Consider the following 22114-nt stretch of genomic DNA (forward strand, 5'->3'; position numbering starts at 1 on the left):
TGTAATCCTTTATTGATCCCCCTGAGGGAAAATTCAGGTGTCTGTAATGCCATTGATCATAAACTAGCCACATTTTTGTGTGGTCTGAACTGTTAGAGAGGGAATTTAGCATTTTGCCAGTCCTACATGTGTACACTGGGATCCCTCACCATACTTTTTACATTACTGTGTAATAATATCCTCTTTTCAACTCACAGGCAAATTTAGACAACAGCCAAATTAGTTTCACTAAAAAGCACATGCAATAGATTCTAATTTGCATGATTATACAATAAGAATATATTTATATATATTGTATATGCTAATATATATATTAAAAGTAATATTGTGATTGATCAGAAAAAAACTGGTAGTTGAAGTAATGAATCTTTGTTCTTTATTGTTATACACATGCTGCTATACACACGAGGAAAGACAGGTATTAAATTTACAGAGCCACAAACCACCTACTGTGGAGTTATCCTGGATACCAGGTCAATAGTGGTCAAAACAGGAACAGGAAGGCACGGTGTCAAGTTGAAATGGCACAGAAGATGAGGGGAGAAAAAGACAAAATAAACATGTTACGTAAAAGCAGTGAGAGATTTAAGCCTTTACAAATTCACATGCAAATGCTAGCTCAATTATTAAAATGCAATGTTTCCATTTATTGCATTGAATGTGTTCCAATCAAATGTATCTTACAGGAATGCACTTGTGCCTAAACACTAAGATTAAATGCATAATTGATATATGGCCATAAAATAATAAATGAACAGTTCAATTTAATATTGCAATAACAATAACGAGATACATTTTTCCAGTAGCATGAAGTTTGCAATAGAAAAAAAGGTTCTGTACATCAGCATCAAAAATCCTGTCTACGGTCTGAAAACTTGTATATTGTAGCATTTATAAGAACACTAATGTCCAATGCAACAAGCAGGCAGCCATACCAATTCAAGGCACATAGATCTATATGCATGGCGCTACACATACAGGACCAAGGAAAGTAAAGGCGTTGCAGCCACATAAACACCTGAACCCTTTTTTGCAGCTACGTCACATAAGCAGACACTGGCATTGCCACAAAAAGACTGTACAGCGATGTACCACATCTACGACAAGCACACTTATTGTGCCATACTGAGTCAGAATACATGTAGCATCTATGCTTGTTGCGGGCTTTAGGTATCTTTGAGTTCAGCTGTTAGGATGTGAATCTGTAGCTCTTACTGATTTGCCAAGTCTTAAACAATGTGCATTTTAACTGAGTCTAGCTGCATTACTTCAATATGAGGATTTTTTTCTATGTAATATGCAAGTATACAATTTTGGAATAACTACACAGGATTCTAGTACAGTTTTGATACATAGATATCACATAATTTGAAATAATAAAAAAGTGACACATAGATGTTTAAGACTGCATACAACTTAAACTAATCTCATCATAAACTCTTGTTATAAGGAATGGATTATAAACGATTTTGTCAGAGTGCAAAATCACTTTAAATGGACACACAGATACATAAGTAATATGTTTTCAAATTTCTGCTCATAACTCAAATCAACCCGACTGGAAAACAAGTTCTCAAGTCATTCGTGTATTTCACTGATGAATACAATATCTAAACACAAACTGTATTTATAAATTCTTCTGAATTTAGTGTTAAGCAATTGATACAGTTAATTTAAAGTAAGTGTGCTTAAAAGCACCACCATGACAGGTAGTGAAATATCTCTGGAATCCACATTACAAGACCACAAGTCTGGCCAAGACACAAAACTGAACACCATCTGACAGTTAATGAAATGTTTTCAAAGCTGGAGAAACAATGTCTTTTTAAAAACATCAGTCATCTTTGCAGGAGTCAAATTTCTTTTGATGGAACAAACAAACACAGTCCACCCTCGTCCTGGTGGACTTAATTTCAGGGCTGTCATTGGCTCTGATCACAAAAGCATAAATCTGTTCTGATTGATGGGAGGAAAAAGGCTGGACCAGAGTCAGGGGTTGAGGTGCTCATCCTCCATATGAAGGCTGCTTGTGGGACACAGGAGAGGTTGGCTGGAGCAGTTTGTGCTCTGGCTTTTCAGGCTTTCCGTAGACTCTGATGACCCTGGAGAGGACGAAGCAACAGATAAGCAACATGGCTCAAAGGGAACATTCCAGTCAGACTTTAGAAATTGTACTCATTCTTGATAAGATAGGCCATGTTTGCATTAAAAACTGGCTTATCACAGTAAATTCACCTGATAATACCTTTCTTTTTCTAGCTGATATAGATGACAATAGATGTTTTTATGGAGAACAGGGTTTGGTGAGAGCAGTGGAGCTCATACACAGAGAAGGAGAGCAGACAGGAAAGCCTACATACCACAGTTATTCCTCCATACCAATAGAGCAGGCATCAGGACCAAGAGCTGCCCAAAGTGAGGCGGTACGAAGGGACAGGATGGCAGGGAAAAAGGAGTGTTAGGAAATAGAGAAGCACAAAAGCACACAGATTAGTGAATCATAGCCTTGATTCTTGGATTTAAGAGGAGAAATGTTAAAGAACCAGAACAGATTCATGAACTAGAAAGAAGTCAAAAATAAGGAGGAACCAGACAATGTGTAGTTGATAATTCTATAAATTGAAGGAGCTGCTGTCAATGATCGATCAACTGATTTCCGTATATGGATTTATACATAAAGAGATTATATACACAGTACATAATCCACTTTTTTCCTGTATGAACAGGGCTTCAAAAATGTAATTTCCTTTAGTCTCTGGCAGAGAATTTCTCACCTGGCAGAGACAAGTCACCTGGTGGGTCGCTCTCTGTTTTGGTCAAGCTGCTGTGTTCACTGCTGCAGTCCTGTAGGATGTCTCCTTCAGAATGCATCCTGTCCTCTGGATCACCCGGGAGGATAAAGGTCAATGAATGGAACTCTCAAAGAAAACAAAGTGTCACATAATTAGTGCCAAATGAGAACACTCACCATCATCTGGGGACAGGGATTCTGCCACGTCCTCAGTGGCTGTGGCCTGGAAGAAGAAGGAAAAAGATCACGTTAACGTTTTTTTGCAGTAGCAGAGACAAAGTTTAAATGTCAGGTGGTAAATTGGTGGCTTACGTCTGTGGGGGCGGGGCTGCTGGACAGCATTGTGTGTGGCTGAGCATCAGACATCTCGGACAGCTTCTCCTCATCTTCCTCCTGGATGGGAGAGGATGGAGACCTAAGGGTGCTGGAGTGGGAGGCAAAAAAATGTATACAAGAGAGAGATTACAGTACATCAGTTAATTCAATCAATCAGGTGTAGGTGTGAGGTGTAAATCTGATTACTGTCCAAGCCTGACATGAAGTGATGTTACACATGTAAGCATATTATCTCATTTCCTATCCTAACTTGATTACTTCCAGCAATGTGTGTGTACACATACTATATATAGTACACATACTCTTAGTGAGATTACCTGTCAGGTGACTTGCTGACTTTGCCTTTCTGCAGACTCCCATCACTTAAATGCTCTGGGGAGCTCAGCTGTCTGCTGTCACCTCCCACACCCCCTGAGAAGTTGATTTCATCATAAAGGGGGGCTGATGGGATAGCAGGAGACACTGACCGAAGACCATTCAGAGCCTCCAACAGCGAGATGGGTTCAAAGCCGGGAGGAACTGAATCTGTGCTCTGCAAAGTGACATAGACAAGGACTGGTTGTGACAATGCACAGTTGATTGAACTGGTAATGGTAAATGGTAAATGGACCTGTACTTGTATAGAGCCTTTCTAGTCTTTCGACCACTCAAAACGCTTTTACACTACAACAACTGGAATAAAGAGGACTATAAAAAAAAGCTTTCTTTGACTATTGCAACAATTCATGTACATCTCTTGTCTGCCACTGCCTAACAAAGCTGTCCAGCAGCAGCCTGTACCTTGATTTTAACAGAATCCTGCAAGCTACAAGGCTTTAACCCTGAAGCAACTGCAGGCAGATTGTTAGATGGAGGTGTTGAATTGAATGAATATTTGTGAATTTCAGCTGTTTTAATGCTGCACCCCATTACAGTGTTTTTACTGTAGCACTTCATATGGCAATAAAGCTAAAATATGTTATGCAGATTTTAACTGATACACAGATGTGCATGAGACTTACTGAGTGCTCGTCATGGTCCATAGTCTGAGCCAGAACAGGGCTGAAGGACACGGGGGAAAGAGCACCAGGTTTTTTCCTCACAGCTCTGATCTGCAGCAAGGCTCTGAAGGCTGGTAAGAGGAACACAGAGTCAAATTAAACACAATAATGATGTACAAATAATTATGTTCAACTTTGACTACTTTTCAAATAGGATTAATAAAGGCCTTAAAGAACTTTATTAAAATAATGTAACACTTCTTACGCAGCCTGCAGATTGGACAGTTGTTGGCCTGGTAACGCAGAGTGTCTGCGCAGGAGTTGCAGAGACACAGATGTCTGCAGGGCAGGATGAGTGTATCTCGCAGGTCAGACAGACAGACAACACACTCGTTGCTATTGTCACTGTTCTCATCATCTGATGGCTGGAAAAAGAAAACAAAATGAATCAAACGTCACTCAAATAAAACATTCAGTACGGTGATTCATGTTTACGGTATTATTTTCACAGGAACCTTGGTTTCTTGATTGTTTTTGTTCTCAATCCCATAGATCTCCTGTAAGAGGTAGCTCACACGGTCCACCTAGAAAGATACAGAGACATTCATGTTCCAGAAACACATGTCCATGTACACAATGTGGTTCAATGAGATACTGTCTTATTCGGTTAATTTTAGAGAAGGTTGAGAATAAACTGATTCATGTATTTCACTGCTGAATGTTATTTACAGTCTTAAACATTAAAAACATCTTAGCATGTACTAAATAGAATCACTGTAATGTTTCATTTTGAGAGAAAGGTTACAAACACAAAAATCAGATAATCTATGTGATATTACTTTGAGCTCCATGTAATATAAGTTTACATTCAACCTCTACTGTAGAGATCTGCATTACTGCCAGACTCCCAAGGGTCTCAGCACAGATTTTTCAAAAGCTGCAGATGAGTATGAGGGTCATTGCTGGCCTGCATAAAACATCCTGCGTTAACTGTAGCACAGACAGCAAGCGCTTCACAATTTACTGACTTGGATTTAGGGTTATTAAAAAACAACAAATTCATTAAAGCAAAGTGAGGATATCCACTATACATTCCACTTCCACTTAATAATTTGCTTAATATTAATAATAATAATAATAATAATATATTCAAATAACAACATTCATAAACCTACAATTTGCTTCTGCTTCAGAGGCTTGATGGAGAAACTGCCATCAACATGCTAGAGGTAAAAAAAAAAAAAAAAACATATTTTAGCTCATTTAAACTTGTTTTATACAGAGTGAAATTAATTACTTTTATTTAGATGTATACTTACTCTTTCAAAGGCTGCCAAAAGTACATGAGCATGTCCAAGGCAATCTTGAAAAGAACAGACAGTATCCTGTTTAATGTTGACTGAACTAAAACAGTATTAGTGCAATTCCTATATAACTGGTGAGCCACTATTATTACTACTAAATCTTCCATTTACATTTGTAAGCCAGTTCTAGTAGAAAAGATATGTTGTCCTGGCTGATAATATTTCTAGTAACCTACCATCCCCTTCATCAACCACAGCTTGGATCACCATGGGAAACACTCCTCGGTCAAGGTCAAAGTTCAACTTTAAGAAAAACGATGCAAATATGAGTTAGTAATCAGTCAAAGATAGTGTTGATGCACTGATGTAAGTACCGGTGGATAGATTAAACATTTTTTGCTTATACTTACATCTTCCTCTTTCCACTCGCTGAAATCTATTTTGAAAAATGGCATGGAGAACTGCTGGCTCACCCCTCGCTTGTAGTGTACAGTTTCAGAGACCAGTGAGGGATTCTTTGGGCTGTACCTGAACACATGTTTCAGAGAAAAATGGTCAGTGTGCAGAAAGATGGGAGGAAACCTTGACTTCCTGGTTGCTCAAATCCTGTTTTTTCTAACTGGGGCAACAGCAAAAGTTGACATTGAGACATTTATCAGTAAGTGGACGCCTAATGGCGGCTGTCATCGTTATGTACTCAGCACTCATTAGTGTCCCTTGACAAAATGAAAATAACAGAACCTGAATAGCACAGCACAACAGTAGTTACGTCTGATAATCTGAATTCTGAAAAATGTTGCATCTTTCAGTCTCATCATAACATAATAACTTCAGATTGAACTATTACTTTCATCTTCTTCTCAGTCTTATCTGCAGTAACCATGGTGACTGGTGGTTGCTAGGTACCCATCGTATCTATTCTAGTCTTTGGGCTCTAAGGCTTTAATCTCACTACCCATAAAACCCATAAAACTGAGTTTTCCTCTAAAATGATTTTGTTGTGTCAGTTAGATGAATCTGTTTACGTAGTTAAAATCAAAACAACTGATCCTCTTACAGATGGATTCGATTTAAAATAAATTAACAAAAGACTAGATAAGATTCTGGTTCTGTCATTATTTTTGTGCTACTAATAGCTACAACTTCATCTCACTCAGCCCCATAAAAAAGAGCCTTTAGATCAAATTCTTACACTGCCATCCCGTTGGAGAACTCCTCAAATGCTTGGCAGTAGAGGGTGATGGCCACTCGAGCATCAGCATCGAAGGTGAACTCCACACCATACTGAACCTTTGGTTTTCCACCCTCCTCCACCGGTGTGTCAGATTCCTCTTTGTACCTAGAATCAGAAGTTTTGAAGAACTTTAGGTCGGCTTAATGGAAACTCTTTGCCTTAAAACAGTTCTTTACTTTCACTGTGAACTGTATCATAATATTGCCTCACTAGCTTTACCTGACCAAACGCAAGGAGTCCTTTCTGATGTTGACCAGACTCCTCAGAGTTTTCACAGGCTCGTGGGGTGCAGGCGTCACATATGGAAACTAGTGAAATAATAACAACACTATGATTTATGATATTTGAAATTAGCAACATGGGTTCACTAATTTACTTACAGGAAATGTAAAACTGCATGCAAGTTTTACAGCTGTGGAAAATATAGCTGAATTCTCAGATGATTAAAACAAGTGGGATGAAGAAACATCTGCTCTCACCTGCACTGGCCGATTTCCAAGAAAATTCAGGTCCATGTTTTCACCAAAGAGATATCCCTCTGGATGTGGTGTGTCGAATTTCTCTCCTCCCATGAAGAAGTGGCTTGCAAAATAATTCCCTGAGGACGAGAGAAAACGGGAATAATAATAATAAAGACACTGCCAGCAATATAATATAGTGACACACTGATTATTTTCTGTCCTTTTTTAATATTTAAAAGGAACCTCTCTGCCTGTGTCAATATAAACAATAACGCAATGTATATGCAGTTACTTCAAATGATCGGTCTGTAAAACATAAAATATTTAAACTGTACAAGCTGTTGGCTGTAGTGTATTATGACTCTTCGGAGAAACACCGCTTTTAGCAGAATATGATGGGCTCATGTTTAATAATGCAGTCATGGAGGCCGGAGCACAGTGGCCTCACAAAGACCCCCAAAACAACCTCAGACAGGTCTTTTGCCATAATTTAAATACAATTAAAGTCTATAATTCAGTTAAAGAAAAACAGTTAATAAAGGTTGTTTACTAAATGGGATCAATACATTAAACTTTTACTAGTTACATCAGCAGGTCACACAACACCATGCCACTGTTGTACACAAGCACCTAAAACCTACAACAGTTACTGCAATGTGTAGTGGATTTAACCATAAGATTTCCAGTAACTTAATTATCAACGTATCAGCCACCGTGCCTGTATATGTTATATGACCATCTCCACATTGTGTTTTTATTGCTTGCTCGAGGTCCTCATAACAACGTTAAAAGTGTTATAATAAACGTAAGACGTACTTATCTGAAATATCTTTTAAAAAAAATTGTACACACACACTAAATAATTTGTTGACATACACCTCATGTCTCTGGATGTCAGCATCATGTCTCCCTCTAGTACCATCAATTTAATTGAATGTGTATAAAACAACAACACGTTTAGTTTTGGTGTTGGAAGCACAATGCTTCATGCATTATGATCACGATAACAAAATAATAAATCAGAATCAGGTTTATTGCCATGTCGGTTCTCACATACAAGGAATTTGACCTGGTAAGTTTGCTGCATAACAATTAAGCATGGAAAAATATAAATAAAGTTAAAAGCACAGAGAGAATAAAAGTAGCGAATATAAACAAATAGAAGAAGAAGGAGAATATAGCCGGAAAACAGTGAATAACTACAGAAATGTGCAATCGGCACTTACACACACATGACACAGTAAATATTACAAGATTATCTGAATAACATCTCTTCTATCTGGAGCACTCACATGTTTGCAATCATTATCAATCTATCTATACAGCTGATCATCATCATCATCATCATCATCAGAAAGGAAGAAAAGAAAATAGCTAGAAGCTAATCAACGTTAGCTAGTTTGTGCTCGGCGCCTCAATGTGTTTGCGATAAAAGATTATTATGATGATTATGAGGAAATCGGAAGACGCTGCCGAGTACTTTACCAGACTTCGGTGGGAATCGATAGGCAGAGTTCGCCTGGATGTCGATATCCTCGACACCAGCGATTCTGCGACTGAGGATGGACCCCATCTTTCTCTGCTGGGTCGCCGATGTTAGCTACAGTTAGCTTGGCAGCTAACAGCGCGTCAACAGCTCCGATCCGCTCTGCCTTCAGCGCACTCCTAACGCCACAGCGAAGACAACGTCAGCCAGGAATAAACGCGTCGGTTAATTTGACATGTTACACGCTCAGTTTATCCGCGGTTCACGTCGCGAAAGGGCTAATGCTAACAGGAAATAAAAACTGAGACGGGCTGTTGTTTTTACCGGAGCTGCGCTGACGTAGCAGGGAGTCAACCTGATTGGCTGCCTCCGACCGTTTACGCGTCACACGGCGTTCGCTTTAAGTGATGGGGCTGCCCGGCGGTGAGGAGGTGAGGAGTGGGGGACGGGGGTCAGCCACAAGGGCGTCGGTTGGTTTTTAATGTATTTTGAGGTACAAAGTTGATTAGCGACACAATCCCAACAACAGTTTAAAATTAAAAAGTGGAGGAAAATGTTATGAAGCCCTATATGTACATTAAACCTTAAAGTACATGGACAGTAATTAATAAATAACAATTAAACTCTTTCAAGTGTTTGCTGCCCTCCAGTGGTCACAGGGGAGAACTGCAGCATTACGTTTGTGGCACATTAAGTAAAAGTATTATTATCAATATGTACAAGTCATTATTAGTGTGATTGAGACAAATAACAACAGTAACATCAACACTGGTAATTATTAGATCTACAATCTGTTTGACTTCGTTCTTCTCTGAACCGCGAGTGTTTACTGCCCTCTTGTGGCCACGGTGAGTAACTACAACACATCGAATTATAAAGCGAGCGTCAATGCAGACATTCAGGTTTTCCGGTTTGTACTTTCAAAATAAATGCTTCAACAGACAAACCGTGCATTAACACTGCATTATTAAACACTAAATTCGTGCCTTACACACAGGTTTAATATCAATAATAATTATAATTATTACTACTGCTACTACTACTAATTTTAATAACAATAATGATTAATATTGTCATGTAAAATATATTATTTATATCAATATGTAACATTCATTATTGGTAGGATGACCAGATCCCAGCAAACCAAATGTGGGACAAACACTATGTTTGTGTGGGACAATGTGGGACACGTTACCAAAGCTGAGAGGTAATCTAAAAATTTTATATAATATCTACCTAACTTAAAATATAAACATTTCCCCTTAGCTCCTAACATCTCTAAGCTTTGCCCTCTGTGTGATTCAGCAGCACACAAAAGACTATTCGGGTAACAGTTTAGACATTTAGCATGTGAAGTATTTAATAAATATATTTTATCTGAATTCAGCTTTCAAGGGATAAAAATGTTTCACATAAAGTGCGACTTCTGGTCACCCTTATTAATTAGTGTGATTTTGATCAATAACATTTTACTGCAGGATTTACTGTAGTGCAGTTCCTCAGTGTGACCACAGGAGGGCAGTGATCCCTCGTCCTGCTACTGAGTTGAACTGTGCTGAAATGCTGGAAACTTCGATGGCTTCCAGTGAATGCGTGCTCAGGTAATGATTATAACTTGAGGTTTTACTGCCCGTGTATGATTATTACATGTTATGCCAAGGAGAAGTCCTGAAGAAATATATATACGGCAAATAACCCAACACAAACCCAATGTGCAACTGTTTTCCTCCACACGCACGACACATCAAAGAGTAATAAATACCAGTATACATAGGAATGTGGAGCTTTAGATTCTAACTATCACCACAAGGGAACAACGAAATTGATCATTTCATAGTCATTTCTGTCTCTTTTCGTTTTAGCTTGGGCACATTAATTTGAAAGTACGTACCGGAAGTGCTCCTCTCGTTTTATAGCTGCATTGACGCAACTTTGACCAATGTAATAATGCAGTTCCTCATCGTGGCCGCTAGATGGCAGCAAACACAATGATTCCACATGAGAATCAGACAGCTACTGTTGTTTATATAATAATCTCCTCTTGTGGTGAAGGGTAAACTGGTCTCTTCATGAAAGTGTTATTAATAAATAGTGTTGTTATTTAATAATAACAACACTAATACTAATGTATGTTAATAATAATTGTATTAACACTTCATGTTAGCGATGAGTTTAATGTAATGTTGCAGTTCCTCACTGTGGCCACCGGAGGGCAGTCATGTCCACATAGTATCTTCTAGTAAAAGGTAGATTTCTCCACAAAACTCCACAGCTCTATTACTGTGAAATGATTGTTTTATATCAATATGTACAATTCATTATTACTGTCTGAAGTGTTAATTGTGTCTTCCTTTGCGGTAGGAGGAGATGATTTGAGTGTATTTGTAATAATGGGCGTTCATAGGGAGGAAATGCAACAGGGTAACAGACAGTGTTGATATCCATCGAAATGATCTTTATTAATGTCAATTTTTTACAAACACATCATCAGTGTGATTGTTACAGAGTTTATTATATTGATGCAATAAACAGTAGTGTCAGTATTTGGTAATAACTGTAATAATTGGCTATTTGTAAGCGATGTTGAAGCTAGCGTCAAGGCAGACACGCTATCACACTAAAGCTTCCGGTAGGTAGTTTCAAAATAAATGAATATCTTTGTATTTTTGGTTGTGTGTTTTTTTTATTTTATTACTATTATTATTATTATCTGACTTTATAAGGGTATATTATGCAGTGATAAACATTTTCCACCTGTCATCCTGTATGTGTTCCGTAGCTGTGTTGAAATATAAAATGAAATCGGGTGTAAATCCGTCTGAGCGGATGTTGTCTCTCATCAGGAGGGTCAAGCTGCTCAACGTCAAACAACTTCAGACACACCGCGGGCAGACTGCGTCTCTCACAAAACCAGGTAATTTATCTTCCAGCACCCTGACAGCTGCATCGGTCACTTACAGTTGCGACCACAAACACTAATCCACACAGCTATGGGGGGTTTGATCAGCTCCTTGTTGAGTCTGAAGCGTTATCTTTCACTCTTGTTGTTTTTCTGGGCACAGAATGGCGACGCTAGCTCAGCTAACGACAGCTAGCAAAACACACTTTGCTTTAGCTGAACACACGCATCCTTGTCTTCCAAGTTACCTAACCAGCTGAGCACAAAGAAACCCTCGCAGTCTGTCGTTTATCAGCTTATTTTACAATATTTAGAATACCAGCTGCCAGTCAGCTAAGCGTAGTAACGTTAACGCTGTTTGGCGTTAGCTCCGTTAGCCACCGTGTCAATTAATGTTGATAATAATGTGAGATATTGTACTAAATAAGCGCCCCCAGTGTAAGTTAACGTCAGTGCTGGCCGCTAGCCTCCATTACGTAACCAGGTTATTCATGGTTAGTTGTGCAAGTAGCGTTGAGCTGGATTATCTGATTAAAAAAAAAAACAACATCCGCTACCTAGCTGGTTGGTTAGCTGGGAAGCGTTAGCATTCATCTGATGAGGGTTGGTAGTTTTAATACAGGCATCGAGACTTCATGTAGCAATGGTGATTCACTTTTGTTTTCAAGTTAATCCTTTCCTTTTTAGTGCCACTCAGATGAGATTTATTTAAATGAGCTCAGGAGAAAGTGGGCCGTACCTCAGCTACTAGAGTCACATTATTATTCTTGACAATTACTGACTAGACAAGAATCCTTTAAATCTGTATTCACCCTTATTTATAGTCATTTTAATTGTTCCCATCATAATGTATTAAAATCACTTGAACATTTTTGTCATATTGCAGGTTGTGGCACATTTGGCAGATTCCTCAGGTGGAAGCTTTCTTTCCCCAGTCGCAGGTAAATGTTTTGTCTTGTTAACCAGTTCTTTGTGAATATATTGACTGTAGTATAAAGTACAGTACACAAATGTAACACCATGCATGTTTCTCTCACATTTTACACAATCTGTTTCCTGTGAGAAATACTTGCTTTCACAAACTCATTTCTGAGCGACAAGACAATAGGGTTCTTCTTATTTCTCTATTTTGTGCCACCTCGTCTCCTTTCTCCTACGTCCTCCTGCCTGTGAACCAGAAATTGATGGGATGTTCAAGGATGTCTCAATGCATAAAATGCCTCTGGAGGAGAGAGAGGAGCTATGAGGTGCATCCTCGTGCTCCAAAGCAAGGACGTCTCATGTTGTTAAATTCCTGTTGCCTCAACTCTTCTCTCCTCCTGCCTCCTCCTGCCTCCTCCTTGCCTCCTCCTTGCCTCCTCTGCTCAGATCTCAGGTAGAAGGAACTAAGGCGCAAGGAGAATGTACAAACTGAGAAATGAGAAGAGGATGCAAACACACAGCGCTCTTTTTTTTGTTGTTGCTGTGTTCAGATTTCCCTGGAAACAAATTCCAGTGTTGTTTCTCTGAGATATTTGTTGAGCACTGCGTTCAGCTACAGCGTGCATCATTTAGCCAGGGAGAAAATCATCAGGCTTTCTGCTGAAACTTCAGCTCTGAGACAGGACTGGGGAGCTTTTACTTGTGTTGTTGTTTTATTTGTGTCGACGGTAAGGGAGGTCGATTTTTATCTTGAAGACGATTTTGTTAATGCCTACCTTACAGTGCCGATGATCATCAGGGTACTCACTCATTACTCTCTGATTTTACTCACAATATCTTCTGTCATGACTAAATACAATGAATATAGTATGATGATATATATATATATATATATATATATATATTTTTACATCAAATAATTAATCAGCCCTTCACATAAACAGACTATGGGTGCATCATGATAATATTTACCTACAATTTCACAACGCACTTAAAATCACTGGGTTAAATTACCCAGTATGCATAAAGGTAATAGTGGGTTAACTTGACCTAGTACAAGTGTTTTGACCTTAATTCTAATTCTGTTGAGTTATTAGATCAAAACAATCCTTCTGTGGGGTCTACTGGTTGGAAAGCATTTTACAAAAGCATAGTTGAAAAGCTGTACATTGCTATTTGATTACTCAATAACAGGCAGAGCAACCGGCGCAACGGAAGAACATGAGGTGCTTAAAACTCCACTATATTTTAATCAGTTCTGAAACGTACAGTACATGTTTGACATCAGCAGGTACAAAACGTACTTAATTAGCCTCTCTGAGTGTTACTGGGACATTTTATGACTTGGGAGAAGTCTGTGTCAGAGAGTAATGAGCCATGGGACTCAAACTGTCATTTTTTTCCCCCCTCACAGAATAAAAGTTGACAGGAGAGTTGTGAAGGGAGCTCCGTGTCCAACCCCTTTCCCTATACAGACATCTGGCCAGTATGTCCAGTGACCCTCCTCCTCCGTACCCTGGAGGTCCCAGTGCCCCTCTCATTGAGGAGAAGAATGGACAACCTGGTAATGACATTAAACATGCAGGATTGTGGTGAATGTTAACAGCACAGTGGTTGTAGTCACTTAATTCCTACTTATTCATATTTAAACAAGTGAAGGCTGTTTTTCTTTGCACAACTGTGTGATAGCAATTGAGTCATTCAGTGTTGCAAGTAAAGGTTTTACTCTGAGTCTGATATTTCTTAACGACACGTTGAACAACACACTGTTGTTATTTAGACACACTTTATTGCAACTTGACTGTCTTGATTCATGACTATCAAAGTGTCATCTTAAAACTCCATAGTAAGCCTCTGTACACCAACTTCTAATCACTGTGGCTTGAGTAAACATTCACCATGGAGACTAATGTTATTATAGTCTCCATGGTGATATTATATTAATATTAAATTTTGCAGTATGTATTCTTTGTATTTGTTGACCCTGACTGAAACCTGTGTACACCTGTCTTCAACGCCATTTTTCTTCCCTTTTTTATGTGTGAAACAGTAAGGACTGCTCCCATACAGGGACAGCCCTTGCCTCCAGACTACGGTCCTCCACCCTATGAGGCCCCACAGCCAGGCTTCCTTCCCCCACATGTCCCTGGAGAAGGGCCCATGCCCATGCCAATGCCTCTACCACCAGGTGCTGCAGACCATCTGCATACATTAAACAAACACAACAGCATCAAAAGCATACAGACACACTGCCACAGCATGTGATTGGCGTATTAAGTTATAAAGGAAATGTGTTATGAAGCAATTTCTTACTTTCAGATAGAGAGCTATATTAGCTTTTATTGGGTGTCAGGTTTTTGGCCACTTGATGTGATCTAATTCCTATATTTATTCACCTTCTATGTCAGTCCAGCCTGGGTTCAGTTGTTTACTTGGGCTCAGCTTCAGTTTCTATTAGAAGGAGCCGGCAAACCAAAACAAAAAGTGTAAAATGACTAAAAGCTACATAGAGCTGCCGTGATGGATGTTAATTCTCAGTGGGCTCGGTCAGTCTTTGGATTCATTGTTAACATCACTCATTGGAGCTTTAAGGTTGTGCAAGACTTTAAATTGGTTATTCCAAATATCATGATAAATAGTTGTTAATCTATGGCTAAACATATATACATGCAATATATTAAGTGTAATTTTCCTCTGTACAGGTGGCCACTACCCACCTCCTCCCGGTCACTTTCCTCACCCGATGGCAGGACAGATGGGTCCTGGTCCCAATCACTTTGTCCACATGGGAGGTCACACAGCGACTGTCCTGGCTCCTCCAGGAGCAGCCACCACTGTAACCGTACTGCAGGGGGAAATGTTCCAGACCTCACCGGTGCAGACTGTCTGTCCGCACTGTCAGCAGGCAATCATCACTCGCATTTCCCACGATGTCGGACTCATGAACACACTCTTTTGCCTCTTCTGCTTCTTTGTAGGGTAAGTAGATCACAGGTTAGAAGTCGGGCAGAAAATGGGTCTGATAGCAGATTAAGGTCACCTAACAGTTTGTCATGGGTTTTGTCTGTTTCACACCTGTTGCTATATAAATATGTATCACACACATACGACTAAAGAGAGTAACGCCTAAAAGTGACAGCAGTCTGTTAAAGGAGCCCTTTAATCAAGGGGAAAATTGATGTTTTCAAGGGGGGGTCTGCATGTACAAGCCTGTCAGGGTCTCATATTGTATATTTTCCATAAATTGTTTATATTTTGTCTTTCCATATATAATTAAAGATAAAACTTAATTGTTATTGAGTCCTACCTGCATTCAGAACTTCAAGTTTGCAATTACACTCAATAATGATCCTTTTTTATATTTATATATATTTTTTTAAATATGTGTATACAAAACTCTGTCAGACCTTTAACTGTCTGTTCACACGCCTTTTCTCAGCAATGCCATTTATATGCAAAGCAATTACTCACACAAATAATATGCGCTGAATATGGAGACATCTGGAGTTTTACCAATATATTCTTGATTCAATGAACACGTTTATCTGGTCTGCGCTTGCATATTTTGCATATAGGGCTGTCTGTGAACTCTGTTCCAGTAAGATGGCTGTAGTTAGTTGGTTTCACTTCTTTCAAATCAGGGTAAACAAGCAGTGGTTGATTGTCCTAAAACAAGGTATACACTGACTAATAAAATGCAACTTATTGCTCTTCCCACACTCTTTTCTGGGCACTGTGTATAACCCTGTGCAGGTGTTTGAATTTACAGAGTAATATTTTTGTCTGTCTGTTTCTCACTTTTAGGTGTGATCTCGGCTGTTGCTTGATTCCCTGCCTGATTGATGACCTCAAGGATGTGACACACACCTGCCCTTACTGTAAGGGCTACATTTACACATACAAGCGTATATGCTAACCACCGACAGCTGTATTCTACAGACATGTACATGCGCACACATAAACTCACAGCTCCTCCTGCTGGTAGTGACAGGCTTTACCCCCCCCATTTTTGCAAAGTGTTGTGTAGCCCTCTTAAATTGTAAGTGCAGTTTTCTCATTAGTTCACAGAATATTTACTGTATATATCTTTCAGCTTAATTCTTTCATGTATAAACAAGCATTTGAAATGTACAAATCTCACTGAACTACAGAAGATGTAGGGCACCAAAACATCCACAGAGATGGATAGGCAGCAGGTACAAAGGTGCATCTAATCCTATACGGAAAGCTGAAGAAAAGGTTTGTGATTTTACACACATTACTGGTAAAAGACAGACTCAGTTAGAGGAAGCTGTGAAAATGGTCACTTTTTTTATTTAAAGATCATCTGTGAATCTTGCTGAGAAGCAAGTCTATTGAAGTCAAACTTGCTGGATTAGGTTTCTTGTTTATTTTCTTATTTATTTCAAGTATTTTATCCACTGTTTTAGCAAGTCAATATTGAGAACTGTGAACATTTTTGTCCATGTCTGATAATTTTGTTCTAACAGACCTAGTTTTCCCTTTTATCATTATCCCTTTTTGAATGTGAGCAAACTAACGCACTATTTTCAGCTTGGTAAAAACTATTTGCTTGTTTGGGAATGCCCAAGATTGATGTTACTTGCTATATTTTCTTCTGGGCTTTAGTCAGAAGGCACAACATGTTGAGGTGGTTGAGCTCTTAAACACATGAATGCCCTCTGATGTACTTAATTTTGATAATAAAGCCAAGATTTGCACTTTAAGTTGGAATTTCACATGTCCCCCTCTGATGCATTTAAAACTACCAACCTCAGCTGTCTTTTGGAGAGTTTGGCTTGAAGGAAAAAAACGTGTCAGTTCATGAGTCAAAAGTAGCAGTGTATAATTTTGGCTTTTACTGGGACTTGTTTTTAGCTAAGTGAATGCCACCATACATGTACTTATTCAGACTATAGTAGACTCAAAGTAGAGGTTGCAGTCTTTTATGGTTACTTATGGACACACACTGCATGACATCTCAGTTGTCCTCTCTCTGGCCAGCGTGTCAGTCTGATGCACTGCTCTACACTAGTTTATCTTCCCACCGATACTGTTGGCTGATTGATTGCTGGCGCCACAGTAAACAGGTAGCTAGTTCAAAATAGAAACGTATGTTGGCAAACAAATGACAGTGGTGGCACCATCATCACATGACACTGTAACCCTCCTAATATGGCACCAGCCCTTAAAGAGTACCTGCATTGCTCAGATGCATGTTAGATAATAAAGATATCTTTTGACTATTACTAAATAGTGAACTCTCTGCTAGGAATAAGCTTCAAATAAATGATTGTATCAGTCATCTTTCAAAGTGACATTGTGATTCCATTGAGATTACTACTAACAATGAAGCAGCCATAGTTCCACCACAGCATGCCCGAACTGCCTTTCACCTTCACTCACCAAATGCAGAGTCTGTCTGCATGAGCCACACATCAAAAATGAATAATTCTCACTCGCTAGTTCCTGGACTCTATGTGCATTTGATTTCTTTTCCCGCGAGGCTAGCTAAGCTGTGCAAGAACGTAAATTGAATTGAAGGATTGCATTGAACTTTTAATACGAAGTACTGTATGCCATTGTTGTGAATAATGCTGGTCTGCATTGCTCCTGTAAGTGTCTGTGATATGTAAAACTATGTAAGTCAAAATTTGTTTGACTGTTGTATACAGGTACTATTTTATCAATAAAAATCAGAACATGATTTTTTATTGAAACTCATTTTAATGTTATTTGGAAAATGAACTATGCCTTAAAAAGTGCACACTCTATGTAAATATCCTCTGCAAGGACAAAAACGGAAATTAAAGTTTCTTCAGTGAGGCTTACACACAGTAGCAACTGTGCACACTGGAAATCATCAGGAGTGTGTCCATGACTACCAGAGCCTTTTGGCAATAAATATGTCTCAAGAAGGAATGAGGGATCATGCCACATCAGCATTAAATACATGAAAATGTTCAAAGTGCAAAGGTTTCAGTCTCTCCATCTGTGTCCACACTGGGCATTGCAGCATTTGTAGAAAGTCGTCATCGGTTCATCAGCTGATCTCGTCTGAATCTGCATGAAATACGCCCGTAGGTGGCCACACTTGGGACAGGTTTCTGTGAACAGAAATAAGTGTTGGAACCACAATAAGTCCTGGAGTTCCCATATTTGGTTTTATACTGCGTAAAACAGAAAACATGTACGCAGCAATACAGCTGTGAAAGCTCACCTGATTAAGATTGAAATTCACACAACAATCTTCTCCAAGAAAAACATACAGATCTGTGTGTGTATGTGCAGCCTTTATTTATTCTAATAAAGATTTCCTTCAAAATCAAAACAGTTTTACCAAGTGAAACAGGCACTGGAGGAATTTGACTTGATTTTACCGGAAAGTTCAACAGTGCAATACTGATATGGTGCTAAGGCTGAATGTGGTTCTGTGAAAAAATAAAGACCATGAGTTTCTTGATGTGCTACAAAATCATCTTATGTGTTATTGTGTGTGTCCAGTCTAAAAACAGCACGTATGTAGGCATATAAAAAGTTGTGATAACCTAAAACGGGGCATGCAGAATCAGTTTGGCATCAGGATTTGAGATACTGAGAAATATTTGATCAGAATTTCACATTTTAGGCTTTAAGACAACAATTAATATTTAATCTACCTTCAGTTTAATTAAAAACTATTTCATGATAATAGATTTTAGCAGGTTTTAGGGTGTAGGATTATGAAATTAGTTTGTAATGTGACTTACTTAAAAAAAAATACAGCATTTGCTAAATAAAAATCTGAATGTAAAAATGTCTGAGAGAATCACAGATTATATGTGATATTGACAACATTTTTACTATGATAACAGCATGACAGATAATTCTGCAACATGTGACATATTATAATATCCTATCTGCACAACCAAATAATGATCTAAAGGATTTACTCATGTATCTCAAAAAAGATACACACTTTTGCATGTCCTATTTCTTTTTTTGTCATTTATAAACATAAATTGCTTATTATTCTGGTGTTAATAAAACAGTGTAGAGATCTGAGGTTACATTTTATAATAATATTCTAGTACAAAACATGAAAGGGGGTATTATTTTCCATAGCAGTTAAGGCATGAGTGGACACCAGTGCAATAATAATATAAAGCCCAGACATTGACTTCTATAACCGAGACAATACTGGATTTCTGAGATGACAGACACCACTTTAAATGTGTCAAGCCTACATACTGTAACATGGGTTGTTTTAATGTCACATACCAGGAGTTGAGTCCACGTTTTCCCAAGCTGCAGCGCCACCAAGAACATCATCCACCTCTTTCAGCTTGGGATACTTCCTGTTATTTACCTGTAGACGGAGAGGGAAAGAAATAGTCAAACAGTGCTGATGTCGATGTGATACTTAAGCATGACAAAAACATAACTCACCTTTCTTGTGATGTTGTGTACATACGGACAAGTGTTGCAGGCGAATCTCATGCACTTCTGTCCCTCCTCGACAATTAAAACATTTCCGCAGGTTGGACAAAAAAGAAGCATGTTCGTGACAAACTAAAATTACAAATTCAATATGAAGTACACTATTTATTTTACACAGAAAATAGTTTCCCTGGTGGAAACTGTTCGGCGCATGCGGAGCAGCGGAAGACGAGCTGATGAAACCAGGTGCCACACTTTTTATCGTTCGGTGGGGAACAAACTATAAAGAGAGAAAGTGGTTTGTAAGTTAATTTAACGCCAAAATAGTATCACCCATGAGTATGATTGGATAACAACAGTATTTGGTTGTCAAAGAAAAGACTAAAGTGGTGTCTGAATTTACGTCCACAAAGAGGAACCATTTGTACTGAGCTACGGTTGCCTTCCGGTATATAACTTTTACAGTACACAGTTTGTTTACTTCATGGCTTATTGCCGCGAAACAAAAGAGCTAAAGTAGTCTTTTTTTTTTTTTTACTGTTCTTTAACTTGTTAGTAGTTTGAACATTTACCCATTGTTGAATGACTTCAGTGTCTGATGATGGAGGAGCAGAGTCAGGACACTGTGGGAGGAGGAGGAGGAGGAGGACAGTCTATAAAGGATGAAGAGCCCGACAATGAGAACCTGACAGAGATGGCAGCTCCAGACGCAGAGGAGGAAGATGAAGACGCTCTTCCTCACTCAGAGATCCTGGATATTTTCGAGGAGGGACTTGCTCGGCTGGTGCAGGACCCTTTACTCTGTGATCTGCCTATCCAGGTTGGTTTGTCCTTGATGCCCTCTATATGCAGTGTCCTGTGATGAAAAAGCCAAACATAAGTTAGTTTATTAGTAGAAAAAAAGGTGTTAAAATAGAGAAATATGAATCACACTTGTATTCACACTCCTGGTTGTGATGATGTGCATTGGATCCATTCTTAATATTTTCTTGAGATATATTTAAACTTCACTGGAGTTGCAATTTTAAGCTCACACACTAATTTAAGTTCCCACTCTTCACAGTGAATGTCAGAGCAAAAACAAACCACAAAGTAAAAGGAACATCTATCTATCTATCTATCTATCTATCTATCTATCTATCTATCTGTCTATCTATCTCAACTCTGCTTGTATTTCTGATAAATAAAGTGACTGAACATGTGTTTTATGCGTTTGTGAGAACCTGTACTGATAGAGAAGAAGAAGTCCAGTAAAATATCCTTAAACCTGATCATCTTTAAATTCAGGTGACGCTGGAGGAGGTGAATTCTCAGATTGCTTTGGAGTATGGTCAGGCGATGACGGTGAAGGTTTTAAAGGCAGATGGTGAAATAATGCGTAAGGGTTTACATTTTTTTGTTTATTTTGAAGCAAAATAGTATGTATTTTCTGAACACATAATTCTGTGTATTTTCTTTAATTTGTGAACATAAAGACACAACTTGTATTGTTAATTTATTTATAATTATAACATTTTCTTTATTTTTGTATTAATTATTCTTTGAAAAAACATTCCTCCTCTTAAGCCATTGTGGTGGTGCAAAATGCCACTGTGCTTGACCTGAAGAAGGCCATTTGCAGATTCATGGAGCTGAAACAACAACGTGAAGGGGGAGTGAAACATGTCAGCTGGTAAACACACTCTCAAACACAATTAAATAATATTTAAATAATAATAAAAAGACATATTTGTTACATTCCCACTGTTTCCTTTGTTTCTTTTACAGGAGATATGTTTGGAGAACTTATCATTTAGTCTTTCAAGGGGAAAAGCTTGAAGATGACAAGATGAGGCTTAAAGAGTAAGTGTATGAAATAATCCCCTCCTTCACTTACAACGCTGCTTTCATCAGCACTGTTTGACTATTTCTTTGCTCTCTGGATTTTTAAAAATCTTTATATCTTTAGCTACAGGATCAGGAACAGAGATGAAGTGACATTCATGAAGAGACTCCGGAAAAAGTGAAATGTCACAACCAACATTTGTCACATCATGAAAAAACACCATTTCCTTTCGTGTGACTTGAAATGACTTTCACACACAAGTATGTGACTTGTTTTATTTTAAGCATTTGTTTTTGTTGCAGTCTTGATTTGTGTACACATTCTAAATATTTATCCAGAATCTCACTTTACAAATTGAATGTAAATAAGATTTCTGGAGACAAGACGTTAAGCCCATTTTGTATTTTTTAAAGTTCAAAAATATTAAAATATATTACAATATTTTCTTCCTGTGTAGT

General features: G+C 38.4%; 4 protein-coding genes across 5 annotated transcripts; 2 read left to right on the forward strand and 2 right to left on the reverse strand.

Moving 5' to 3' along the window:
* Window positions 1–353: 353 nt before the first annotated feature.
* mgrn1b (mahogunin, ring finger 1b) lies at window positions 354–8946 on the reverse strand. Of its 2 annotated transcripts, XM_051387254.1 has the most exons (17): window positions 8592–8946; window positions 7125–7243; window positions 6865–6953; window positions 6604–6750; window positions 5822–5939; window positions 5648–5714; window positions 5427–5470; window positions 5283–5330; window positions 4623–4691; window positions 4373–4532; window positions 4129–4238; window positions 3445–3659; window positions 3104–3215; window positions 2969–3014; window positions 2775–2879; window positions 2361–2406; window positions 354–2102 (listed from the first exon to the last, which is right to left on the reverse strand). In XM_051387254.1, exons 1-16 carry the CDS (start codon window positions 8677–8679, stop codon window positions 2366–2368), a joined length of 1578 nt encoding a protein of 525 aa, XP_051243214.1. In that variant the 5' UTR covers window positions 8680–8946; the 3' UTR covers window positions 354–2102; window positions 2361–2365. The 2 variants fall into 2 exon arrangements, with proteins under 2 accessions (XP_051243214.1, XP_051243213.1); XM_051387253.1 differs by lacking the exon at window positions 2361–2406.
* A 2483-nt stretch (window positions 8947–11429) lies between these two features.
* Window positions 11430–18119, forward strand: cdip1 (cell death-inducing p53 target 1). The gene is made up of 6 exons (XM_051387258.1): window positions 11430–11506; window positions 12378–12432; window positions 13827–13976; window positions 14463–14600; window positions 15115–15391; window positions 16217–18119. The coding sequence occupies exons 3-6, from the start codon at window positions 13901–13903 to the stop codon at window positions 16326–16328; spliced, it is 603 nt and encodes a 200-aa protein (XP_051243218.1). The 5' UTR covers window positions 11430–11506; window positions 12378–12432; window positions 13827–13900; the 3' UTR covers window positions 16329–18119.
* polr3k (polymerase (RNA) III (DNA directed) polypeptide K) lies at window positions 18120–20522 on the reverse strand. The gene is made up of 4 exons (XM_051387260.1): window positions 20404–20522; window positions 19841–20111; window positions 19673–19760; window positions 18120–18519 (listed from the first exon to the last, which is right to left on the reverse strand). The coding sequence occupies exons 2-4, from the start codon at window positions 19949–19951 to the stop codon at window positions 18392–18394; spliced, it is 327 nt and encodes a 108-aa protein (XP_051243220.1). The 5' UTR covers window positions 19952–20111; window positions 20404–20522; the 3' UTR covers window positions 18120–18391.
* Window positions 20430–22097, forward strand: snrnp25 (small nuclear ribonucleoprotein 25). The gene is made up of 5 exons (XM_051387259.1): window positions 20430–20651; window positions 21119–21209; window positions 21398–21503; window positions 21599–21673; window positions 21780–22097. Exons 1-5 carry the CDS (start codon window positions 20430–20432, stop codon window positions 21835–21837), a joined length of 552 nt encoding a protein of 183 aa, XP_051243219.1. The 3' UTR covers window positions 21838–22097.
* The last annotated feature ends 17 nt before the right edge of the window (window positions 22098–22114 follow it).

This window comes from Dicentrarchus labrax, unplaced genomic scaffold, assembly GCF_905237075.1.
Source record: "Dicentrarchus labrax unplaced genomic scaffold, dlabrax2021, whole genome shotgun sequence".
Taxonomy (NCBI): Eukaryota; Metazoa; Chordata; class Actinopteri; family Moronidae; genus Dicentrarchus; species Dicentrarchus labrax.

Bases quoted from the DNA above. Each gene is read 5' to 3' on its own strand.
- mgrn1b (XM_051387253.1), bottom strand. From the start codon at position 8,679: ATGGGGTCCATCCTCAGTCGCAGAATCGCTGGTGTCGAGGATATCGAC. The intron at 5,471-5,647 runs GTAGGTTACTAG...GTTCTTTTCAAG, and splicing joins TGTGGTTGATGAAGGGGATG to ATTGCCTTGGACATGCTCAT. The intron at 3,015-3,103 runs GTAAGCCACCAA...TTCTTCTTCCAG, and splicing joins GCAGCCCCGCCCCCACAGAC to GCCACAGCCACTGAGGACGT.
- cdip1 (XM_051387258.1), top strand. From the start codon at position 13,901: ATGTCCAGTGACCCTCCTCCTCCGTACCCTGGAGGTCCCAGTGCCCCT. The intron at 13,977-14,462 runs GTAATGACATTA...TGTGTGAAACAG, and splicing joins GGAGAAGAATGGACAACCTG to TAAGGACTGCTCCCATACAG. The intron at 14,601-15,114 runs GTGCTGCAGACC...TCCTCTGTACAG, and splicing joins GCCAATGCCTCTACCACCAG to GTGGCCACTACCCACCTCCT.
- polr3k (XM_051387260.1), bottom strand. From the start codon at position 19,951: ATGCTTCTTTTTTGTCCAACCTGCGGAAATGTTTTAATTGTCGAGGAG. The intron at 19,761-19,840 runs GTGAGTTATGTT...CTCCGTCTACAG, and splicing joins TACACAACATCACAAGAAAG to GTAAATAACAGGAAGTATCC. The intron at 18,520-19,672 runs GTATGTGACATT...TTCTGTTCACAG, and splicing joins AAACGTGGACTCAACTCCTG to AAACCTGTCCCAAGTGTGGC.
- snrnp25 (XM_051387259.1), top strand. From the start codon at position 20,430: ATGATGGAGGAGCAGAGTCAGGACACTGTGGGAGGAGGAGGAGGAGGA. The intron at 20,652-21,118 runs GTTGGTTTGTCC...CTTTAAATTCAG, and splicing joins TCTGTGATCTGCCTATCCAG to GTGACGCTGGAGGAGGTGAA. The intron at 21,210-21,397 runs GTAAGGGTTTAC...CCTCCTCTTAAG, and splicing joins GGCAGATGGTGAAATAATGC to CCATTGTGGTGGTGCAAAAT.